An 11,538-nucleotide genomic window follows, 5' to 3' on the forward strand; every position below is an offset into this window, starting at 1 on the left:
CCTTCCACAAAGTTATGGCTCACCCTGTCATTTTGATGTATTACGTGTGTGTGTATGGATCGAAAACTGTGGTAGGAAGAGCGTGGGGAAATCTGGCAATGATAAAAACATGTGCAACTAAAGTGACTGTGCGGTGCTTCCAGCAAACTTAAATAAATAACAAAACGACAACATCTTACCCAAAAATAAAAACATGGCTGCAAAGTGATGAAAAAAACGCTCACGACACTAATGTTCATCTAGTAACGTTAGAGTAAAGTCAGAGTAAAAACAAAAGACTAACCTTGTGGCCGAACGCCCTGTGGAGCCCCTCCTCGCAAGCCGGGGCGGAGCTGGGCCCATTGCCCGGTGGCCGGGTGGTGGGCCTGGGGTGGCATCGCCATGAAAGAGCCAGAGGGTGGTGCGGGCTGGTAGCGGTAGTGCGGCACAAATTTGGGCTTCACTTGAGTCTGTTGCTTTGTTTTCTTCATGGCGCGGCCCACACAAATCTGCTTGCCATTTAACAACTTTCCATTCAGTTCATCTACCGCCTAAACACAAAAAACACATCGGATGACTGGGGAGGTTCGGACGGGAAAACAGATGGCTCTTTGCTTGAAAGGCAAATTTAAATTTCTTTAAAGCTATCTCTTAAGTGGTCTGATCGTGCCTGCGCACAGGTGTCTTCTGTCGCAGACTCAACTAGTATTACAACATTTCACTTCACTCAGTCCTCACCTTCTGCGCGTCCTCATGCCTCTCGAATCTGACAAAGCCAAAGCCACGGAACTTGCCACTGTTGTCGGTGATGACTCGGGTGCTTATGGTGTTTCCTGGGAAGGGAAATCAGTCTAATAATCGGATTGTTCTAAAAGTGTCATCAAAACGGCACAAATATTGTATTTTGTGTTTGAAACGGTTAAAAACAACACATCTACATCAACACAGGAAAGTCTTGCTTTTGGACCCTGCAAGAGGCTTGTGCCTTCAACTGACCGTATTTGCTGAAGACTTCCCTCAGCTTCTCATCGTCCATCTCTTCTCCCAAGCCCTTGATGAAGACGTTTGTAAACTGGGGGCCCGACTCAGGATTGCGTTCTTTACGCGTTTTGAAGCGTCCTATGAATCTACATTATACAGGACAAACAATACAAACATGAATACACAATAAAAAAAACAAAAAAACAGGTGAGCAGGTATTGGTTTTAGCTGAGTACAGACACTTACACTTTTTGGTTGTTAAACAGCATGCCGTTCAGTCTTTCGATGGCTCGTTCTGCTGCTTCCTGCGTCTCAAAATGCACGAAGCCGTAGCCTTTTGAGCCGTTCTCATCACAGGCCACCTTGAAGAAAGGATACACGAGCAAAACATCAGCCTCACCCTCATACAAAACCAATGTAGTAAAAACTTCGGTAAGCCCGTGATGGTCTGTGGCCCACTGTCGTATACTGTAAGTACCCATTAGTTTACCCCGAAAAAAAATTCCCCACTGTGCCCTAGAACCACAAGTAGCCAGGAAAGAGTTGACCCCCGGGCTCCCCCTACCTTGCAGGAGAGGATGTTTCCAAAAACGCTGAAGATATTGTACAGGGCCTCGCTTTTGATGGACTTCTCCAGATTCTTTACGATGATGTTCCCCACGCTGCTCTCCCTGAGCGAGGGGTCATGCTGGGTCCACATGATACGAACCGGCCGCCCCTTGATCACATCAAAATTCATGGTGTCCATCGCTCGCTCGGCTGAAGGGAGAGGAAGAGGAGCCAGGCAACAGGATTATTTAGTAAATACGAGTCAATCTGGCGTTTGTGGACAGCCATAATGCTTTTTTTTTTTTAAATGACGCCTCAGTCGTACTTTAGTCACTGTCTACGCGAGGGCTTACCATCGGCTTGCTGCTGGAAGTTGACATAGGCGTACCCCAGGGATCGACCGGTGATCCGATCCCGACACACTTGAATGGAGCTGATGGCACCAACGGGGCTGAACTTCTCGTAAAGCATGTTCCCTGTCACGTCGTGGTGCAGGTCCCCGATGCACAGGGACGCCATGGGGTTGATGACGTCACTGGAGGCCATCTTCAACGCCGGCTCCCCGTTGTCCGTTGTGTTTGTTGAGTCTGTCGTGGATTTTTATAATCAATATTTTCTTTAGAATAACTTACATACAAACAAACACTACGTTGTGTTTGTTGTATGAACTTCCCTCTTGCAGGTTTCACGTAGGTTCACGTTGGACCCCGCAAGCGGCTTGTGTGTTAAAACTAACCGTGTTTGCCGGTGATGTCCCTCGGTTCCTCATCGTCCAGGTCTTCTCCTGAGCCCTTGATGACATTTGGAACCTGGGCGCCCAGCTCAGCAGAGCGTTCTCTGCGAGTTTTGAAGTGACCGATGAATCTACAGTGTAACACAGGATAATTATCAGCATTGATAAACAAACAATAATCAGGTATTGGATGAAATGTACTATCCAAAGGGTATGGAAACATTTTCATTTTTCTGGTTTGTGCCAGAATTATGGAAAAAAATAAATCCTACTACGAAGCTTCACTTACACTTTTTGGTCGTTGAACAGCATGCCATTCAACCTCTTAATGGCTTGCTCTGCCGCTTCCCGTGTCTCAAAGTGGACAAAGCCGTAGCCTTTAGAGCCATTCTCGTCGCAGGCCACCTTGGAAGACAAGCGATGAGAGCGAAACATCAACCTCACACTCGTGTCAAAACCCATGCAGTGAAACTTTCGTAAGCCACCCGATCAGAGTTAAACACAAATCATTAAATAACTTGCCCACCTGGAATTGTACCTTTAACGTGATGGAGGCATTTGTGTGCCCCCAATGAATGAAAAGACCCTACTGGAAGATCCCTACCCATCTTGGACTAGACCCACGATAGTTGTATAAGCCAGAGAATGAATTGACCCACGGTCCCTTACCTTGCACGACAGGATGTTTCCAAACACAGAGAAGGTGTGATACAGGTCCTCGCTGTCGATGGACTTCTCCAGGTTCTTGATGAAGATGTTCCCCACTCCGCTGTCTCTGAGCGTGGGGTCATGCTGGGTCCACATGATACGAACCGGCCGCCCATGGATCACATCGAAGTTCATGGTTTCCAGCGCACGCTCGGCTGGAGGGAGAAGAGGAAGAGGCGGACAAGAGTCAGGATTATTCAGTAGTTACCGGTCAACTAACGTGGACAGCCAAAGTGCATCTTTAAAAAATGACTTTAATCAACATCTTATGGGGTCTTACCGTCGGCTTGCTGCTGAAAGTTGACGTAGGCGTATCCCAGGGATCGCCCGGTGATCCGGTCCCGACACACCCGGATGGAGCGGACAGCTCCGACGGGGCCGAACTTCTCATGCAGCATGTCTTCCGTCACGTTGTAATGCAGGTCCCCGACGTACAGCGAGGCTGCAGGGTTAGTGACGTCGCTGGAGGCCGTTTTTGACGTCTGCTGTCCGTGTTCCGACGTGTTGTCTGTCGTGGAGTTCATGAAACTTTCATCAAAATACACAAAACTGACACAAATATCATGTATTTCAAATATTATGTTTCAAACTGTTTATCTCACCTCTTTTGCTGGAGACTTCCATCGGTTTCTCTTCGTCCACGTATTCATCTCGTGAGCCCTTGATGGCGTACGGAACCTGGGCGCCCAGCTCGGCCTCGCGTTCTCTGCGCGTTTTGAAGCACCCTATGAATCTACAGTGTATGGGACGATTATCAATATTACAAAACAGCCAAAAAACAGGTGCTGGGTAAAAACAAGCAAAAAAGATAATAAATAATAATCTCGTAACAACACCCTCCAAATTCAATCACTGTGAAAAGGCGACAAGTGAGATTCTTCAAGTCGGGCAGAATAACATTTTAATGTGAAATTATAAATAAGGGGAATCATAAATGATATATTTTTTTATGTGTGAATCGTCATGGCTGGAACACGGCAGCAATACGGAGAGCCCAGCCCCGTTCCTCCAAATAAAACAACTAAAAACAGTGTGGGGGATGGGTAATGGGAGTAACAGCACACGACTCGTAGACTCGTTACTATAATTTTGCACGCATAACACATGGAGAGGGGGTGATCGGTGCCGCGTGCATCGTTTGTACCGGCGGAGAAGGAGAGAGGTGCACAAAATGGGCCCCAATGGCTCCCTCAGTTTGGTACACTTACACTTTTTGGTCGTTGAACAGCATGCCATTCAACCTTTTAATGGCTCGCTCTGCTGCTTCCTGCGTCTCAAAGTGGACAAAGCCGTAGCCTTTTGAGCCATTCTCATCACAGGCCACCTTGGAAGACAGGGGATGAGAGCAACACATCAGCCTCACACTCGTGTCAAACCAATGCAATGGAACTTGAGTAAATCAGTTGATGAGTTTTCATGAAAAGCTCCCCTCCCCGACAGCATTTAAAACAAATAATTCTATAAATTGCCAAAAGATAAAGAACAACCCTTCTTCATTCTCGGACTGTGTTGGCTATTTATTAAATCTGCTTGCTTCATCACACACTAGTATTCCCAATCTTATTTTATTATTGCCATAAATTTCCATAAAACAGTTATGCAATCACTTTGTGGAAGGTTTAATGGTTCACAAAATATTTCACTTTCTGAGCCGAGATTTTGCCAAAGCGGTGTCACGGGGCAAAATGGGCTTCCTATGTGAAAATACTCCAGCAAAGCAAATCCAGTCACCATGGAAACATGTAAACATAAGGGAGTTCTCCGTTAAGGGTCAACTTGACCCCGCCCCCCGTAGCTATGGCAACCTGAGGGCATGAACATGATGCCTTTGTGACATCAGAAAGCTGAGCGGTTGGGATTTAAAAATGCTTAAACCTTTGCCTGAATTTTTCTTTTCACTGGATTTTAGAAAAATGTGTTCTCATGTTATGCAATTTGTCTCATTATTTGCATTTTGGAACGTGCTATACACGTTTTAAAAACATTACAATACTTGATTTTCAGGCAAAGAATTGACCCACGGTCCCTCACCTTGCACGACAGGATGTTTCCAAACACAGAGAAGGTGTGATACAGGTCCTCGCTGTCGATGGACTTCTCCAGGTTCTTGATGAAGATGTTCCCCACTCCGCTGTCTCTGAGCGTGGGGTCATGCTGGGTCCACATGATACGAACCGGCCGCCCATGGATCACATCGAAGTTCATGGTGTCCAGCGCACGCTCGGCTGGAGGGAGAAGAGGAAGAGGCGGACAAGAGTCAGGATTAATTACTAATTAACGGTCAACTTGCTATTTGTGCACAGCAAAAATGCTTAATTTGAATTAGGTCTTAAGAACGCCCCCCCCCATAATACAATCATGAACCCCGCCCCAAGTGTCATCAGTTAAAGACTGTTGGCTCTTCTTTCCCAATACCTGTGACAAAGCCAACTGACTGCATCATTTGAAATATTCTAAGGAATATTTGTGTTAAGCAGTTTGAGACAATTGTTTCTACAAATCTAATATACTATAACACATTTTTGACGTCATTGGGACGCAGGCCTTTTCGGGGGGGGGGTTGGGCAGCACATAATTGGAAGGGTTTCCCTTCGCAGTAGTCGAATATACTCAATAAATAGTCAATAATTAGTCAACATCAAATGGGGTCTTACCGTCGGCTTGCACCTGGAAGTTGACGTAGGCGTATCCCAGGGATCGCCCCGTGATCCTGTCCCGACACACCCGGATGGAGCACACGACACCGACGGGGCTGAATTTCTCGAAAAGCATGTCCTCCGTCACGTCGTGGTGCAGGTCCCCGACGTACAGGGAGGCCGCGGCGTTCGTTGGCGGGAAATCACTGGACGGCATCTTGGTTTGTTTCTTGTTCGTTGTAATATTTTCGTCTCTGTTTGCTGAGCTCTAGTCCGTCGTGCAGGAACGATCGTGTGACGTGGAGTGCGGGGCGGGGCAGAGGGCGGAGCCTTTTATACAGAAGCGGCAGAACTGTCGGTTGGCTGCTTTGTGACATCACCAGAGCGGTACTGATGTCACAAAGGCATTATTTGAATTCCGTCGCACGTGTGCGCACAGACGCACGCACAGGCGGACACACTGACACACGGACAGACGCACGCACACACGCACGCAAACACACAGGATATAGCATCCAGTAACAGAAGGGGGCAGTATTGCAACATTACAATTGGATGTGAGCCACCTTTAAAACGCAAGAAGATTAAGTCTCATGTCAGGTACGTCCAGGAATCGTCAGGATTTACTTTGCGAAATAAAGACGCTGAAGTCATATTCATTTGGGTTCCTGCTCATACAGGTATTCTGGGTAATGAAAGGCTGGACAAACAAGCAAGAGCAAGCCTTTTAAAAAAGGAAACGTAGCCACACGTATTCTTTTCTCAAAATGAGAAGGAGAGGGCATTGTACTGAAGGAAATCAATAAAGAGCGGCAGCAGCACTGATAAGAGGAAAACATCTACGATCCATTCAAAATACAGTTGGTATTGGGAAATATAGGGGCGGAAGTAGAAAAGAGGAGAAAAATTACGAGTAGGTTAAGAACAGGACACAGTAATCTGAACGGTACACTTCACATTATAGAGAAGCATCCAACCGCTTTTTGGGATCATTGTCAGGAACCAGAAACTAGAGCATGTGCTTGTTAGTTGCAGGAACTATGTAGCCAAGAGAAAAGACACGATGGAAGAAATGGAAAGATTATTGCTAACAGGAGCAGGAGTAAAGACTATGGTGGGGTGTGGTGGAAGTAGACAAGGCAGAAGATGCTTGCTCAGCTCCCTGACGAGGCCAGGACCGATGAGGAAAATGTGACATAGTTAACATTGTAGGAGTTAATAACTCCAGAAGATGGCAGCAGTGCAACATTTAGGATGCAAGCTGCCGTTAAAACGCCAAAGAAAAATAATAATTACTCCTCCCACAGTTTTTGAGCCACATGGGTCTAAAATATATCAGAATGAGCGGATGATTCCAATGGGAGGAATAGAGGAATAGAGGAATTTCACAATTGTAACTCCCGTTTCCACAGTTTTGCAACACTATCCTGGGAACCAGACCAATCTGCAGCTCATGTTTCATTTGCTCTGCAGAATACGTCTGGCCACCCTCCCAATCAAATAGATTTCCACCCAACCTTGCCAGGGTTGGGCCAATCACAACCATTTACCTAATATGGGGCGGGTTTGACACGCTGACAATGCAGAGGAGCGCCATTGATGCACCTTACCAAGATGGCTGGCGCTCACGTGGAACGTTTTTTTGTATCCACTATCAAAATGGCTGCCTCCGATGCGGTCCAGTCTGTCGAATCCGCTATCGTGACAGTTTTAAACGAACTGGACGGTACATTTTCTCAAAAAAAAACTTTTGTTGATAAGAAAGGTGTGTTTGCCGTACTTCAGACAGGATTTGGTAAAAGTTGCATTTACCGCGCTCCGTCGCACGTTTCATTGCTCTGATTGGTTGTAGGTGTAGCCTGTGCTCTGATTGGTTGTCGGTCTATCCAGTGCTCTGGTTGGTTGTAGGTCTATCCAGTGCTCTTATTGGTTGTAGGTCTATCCAGTGCTCTGATTGGTTGTAGGTCTGTCCTGTTGCGTCCAGAGACATTTTGGTCCGCGCCCGTTAGTAACGCCCCTTGGAAATCGAAAATGGGCGGAGGGATTAGTCTGGCGATGCCAGGCTTAGTACACACATACATTGGGGGTATTTGTTCTCTCACTCAGCAGTTATCCCATAGCAGTTAGTCTTCTCCCTGTGCTGTGTATGTGGTGCGTGCCACATACGCAACCCATCGTGGACCGTTAATCTCCGTTAATCTCTCCACTTTACCTGTATCTTCAGCTGTTTAACTCATTGTTTATTGTTTATTGTTCATTATTAGGTTTATTGGATATTGAAAATTGTTTCTTGCTTCTATTACATTTTTTACACATTTTGGTTTGGTTTATATTGCCAATATTTGTTTATATTTTTTTCTTTTGCTTTATTTGATTGCTTTTTTGTCAATTCTTAGGTTCAAATGTATTTGAGTTTGTGTTTGTCATTAGGTTGTTGTATATTGCAATTATTTTATTCATATCTATCTATCTATCTATCTATCTATCTATCTATCTATCTATCTATCTATCTATCTATCTATCTATCTATCTATCTATCTATCTATCTATCTATCTATCTATCTATCTATCTATCTATCTATCTGTCTATCTGCCTATCTGTCTACAGTATCTATGTATGGAAAACTTAAATCCCATGCTTTGAAATGTGTTTTCCCCCCTCATGAGGAATTCTGCCTCTTTTTTGGGGCTAAAACAACAATCACCGTCACTAAATCGGATATTTCCCTAGAATGTAAGGCTAATTGTTGAAACAGAATATAAACAGATAATGTATTATACTGTACATAGTATATGGGTTCTTCCCCGAAACAGGCTACAATTGGTGTTGTTGGGAATTTCTTTTGACATGGAGATTTACTGGCAATTAAACTTTGACGGAGCAAGCCTGCTTTGGTTGCCCAGCTGAAGAACTGCATTTTATGATTTTCTTCCAATCATTTTGTATCACTAAACCTCGCGGTTTATGCAACATTACATTATTGTATTATTTTTGTTTCAACCGATGCACGAAAAATGGATCGGTTGAAGCCTAACTGATTAACGTCAGTGTACTGTGGCTAGGTTGGTTTAGTTGACACGAGTTGACCTCAACGAGAGAACCACAGCGAAGCCATCTTCTCTTCAACCCGGATGTCGTTGGAGAGTCAAATCAGTTTGCCCGGACCGACTATGTGACAGTGAAATCAAGGCCATCGAAGCACGCCGCATCGTCCCAAGCAGGTACTCTTTCCCTGGCACCGCCCAAAGACCAACCCTTGACTCCCACACAACGTGGCTAAAAATCACTAGCGAACAAAACGAGCTGCGGTAAGACTCGCTGAAACTCTCCAATACAACTTGACGATCTGTAAGACGAAAGACCTCCAAATCTGCTTCTTGATATGGTTTGATATATTTATATTATATTATATTATATTATATATATATATTATATTATATATTGATTATATATTGATGTTGAATTAAATTAATTTCCGCTCTGAAGGAATTAACTGCCCTTAGCGTGTGTCTCGTTGTATTACTTTAATGAGAGTCACATAACTTGCCTCACTATTGCCTTGGAGTTAGTGTCATCATTTTTAAAACCTGTACTCATTTGCTTATTTTCTTTATGATTTATTTTCGTCATCATTAATTTGACCATTACTTTTGTGCTTCTGGGCCCTTTCTGCTGCTTGGAAGCGCCACGACATAATACCAACCTTATACACCTGGACCAATTGGGATAAGTCCTGTACGCTCACTGGTGGACACCTTACACACTTACACACACATACACACACACACACACACACACACACACACACACACACACACACACACACACACACACACACACACACACACACACACACACAGGCGGTCCCATCACACACACACACACGCACACACCACCAACACCTTCTTTGAACGTACCCCAGCACCCTCCTGGTTGCATCCCTCTCCTTTCCTCCCTTATTTACCGTCATAACTATGACAGAAAGAGGCCATGTGCCCAATTGTTGTTTCAGTTTTCCTGGACCCGATTAACTCTGTCTATCAATACATGTTGTTATCCAATGTCTATGTTTTCGTTTAATTGTCTCACCCGTGGTGAATCTCCCCCTCTTGGAGTAGTGATTAGTTGTTTATTGACACAAACATGGTCAGATCATTCTCCAAAGAAGGGGATTGGTGGTGGTTCTGTATAACAAAAAACTGTGCTGATGTCATCCTATAGGTCATCCACAGGACAGAGTTATTGCAGCAGTTCTTGATGATTTAAGAATTAATAAAGAGTCGCATTGCAGGTTGAGAACTTGAACTCCACTTGCAGACTAACTCTGTCCTAGATGCAATGGCATACAAATACTCCTTGTTGTATGCCCAGCATGCTGACAGCGCAGGTTTAAAAAAATAATAGTGAATAAAAATTTATTAGGTTTAGGGTTGCCATTAGTCATTTAATATGATAAGTTTATAGTTTAATAAACCATATAACGCGACAGAAATTGAAATTTTGTGACAGAACTTTCACTTCAGAGATTTAGTTTCGCAAATAGGGTTTAATGAGTACAAAGAGTCGAGGCCAAAACTCCACCACAAATAGTTCATGGACGCCGTCTGCTGATGGAAATGGAGGGGGCTATTTTTCATGTGCTTGTAGACACCAGGTCTACAGTTACTCAGATTTCTGTTAAAGAGGGACCAGCTACTGGCACCCACCACACTGCCCCTTATCACAGTGACAAGCGGCTGCGCCACTGTGGTGGGCCACGGCATGGTCAATATCCGGTTGGGGAACGAATCGTAACTGCATCCAGTGTGGGTGGCTGATATTCTCGAGGCATGACTGCTTGTTCCCGACTTTCTCATAGCTGCCGAATGTGTGATAGACCTACCACAGAAAGAAGTGACCCTGATGGAGGAACCTAGTTCAGATGTTTTGAGTAAACTACGTATATCTGATGATTTTCTGTCGCAACAAGTCCACTTTCACTGCAATTTACTGAGAAAAGTTCAAAAGAAATTATTGACAACAAAAACTCTTTACACAGGTTTTTAGGCTTTACCTTTGTCTTGAAACCACCTCCATTATAAGAGGGAGAACGCATCCTGACAGCTGAGAATGATGCTGTCAAATATTGTTCCACCTCTGTTCAATAAAAAAGGAAGCTCACCATATGTCAAATTCATACTGCTGACTTGTTTCCACACAATAGGTAAGGCAAATGAGCTTCAAAAAAACTTGGGGATAGCTTCACTCTTCTACCCAAAATATCCCCCCTAAGTGGCAAGCGCTGAAGCACCAACTCAGAAACACAATTATCCCGAAAGCTAATATTGGTGAAGGAATTAACATCGATGTTCACATTATAACACAATTGTTAATGTTTTTGCACTGCAGACCTCCTGTGATGCCTGCGGAAGGTGGTTCCACCATGTGTGTGTAGGAAGGGAAAAGACAGAGGAGAAATTGTATGTGCAGCATGAAAAAAATAACTCAAATACCCAAATTACATCAATTTGAACGTTTTTTATTTTACATACTTGTAATTTTGCTAAAGATAATATTGTTGTTTATAGTTTTCCTTGATTTTAAATGGTTTACGTTTGGAATTATTTAGACTTGTGTATATTTTAGCTCTAATTTATTTAATTCCCACATTTTACAGTGTATTTTTCCTTATATTTGTGCGATTGTGTTAAATATTGCACATTTTGCCATTTAGTTTTGCATTTAGTAAAATTTGTAGTGACAAATAACAAATAACTTTGTCCCCATCTATAAGTTGTGTAAAAAACAACCAGGTTGTAGACAGCATAGCTTGTAGCTTTCAGACAGCAAGGCAAAATGGTACCATGCTGATTTCAACTAAAGTGAACTGTACTATATATTCTGAAATATAGTTGTTTTTTTTAACGTTATTAAAGTCTTTTGTGTAATACTCGTGTGAGCTTCCTTTCTTA

At 43.8% G+C, this 11,538-nt stretch overlaps 1 protein-coding gene across 1 annotated transcript; it reads right to left on the minus strand.

The window, feature by feature from the left end:
* Window positions 1–278: 278 nt before the first annotated feature.
* On the minus strand, window positions 279–5,803 carry LOC307247733 (polyadenylate-binding protein 1-like; the record flags this gene model as incomplete). Its single annotated transcript, XM_080023856.1, has 6 exons — window positions 279–530; window positions 718–812; window positions 976–1,106; window positions 1,207–1,322; window positions 4,982–5,175; window positions 5,605–5,803. The coding sequence occupies 6 exons, from the start codon at window positions 5,801–5,803 to the stop codon at window positions 279–281; spliced, it is 987 nt and encodes a 328-aa protein (XP_079879982.1).
* Between the last annotated feature and the right edge of the window lie 5,735 nt (window positions 5,804–11,538).

Source organism: Zeus faber, assembly GCF_960531495.2.
Source record: "Zeus faber genome assembly, chromosome: 2".
NCBI classification, from domain to species: domain Eukaryota; kingdom Metazoa; phylum Chordata; class Actinopteri; order Zeiformes; family Zeidae; genus Zeus; species Zeus faber.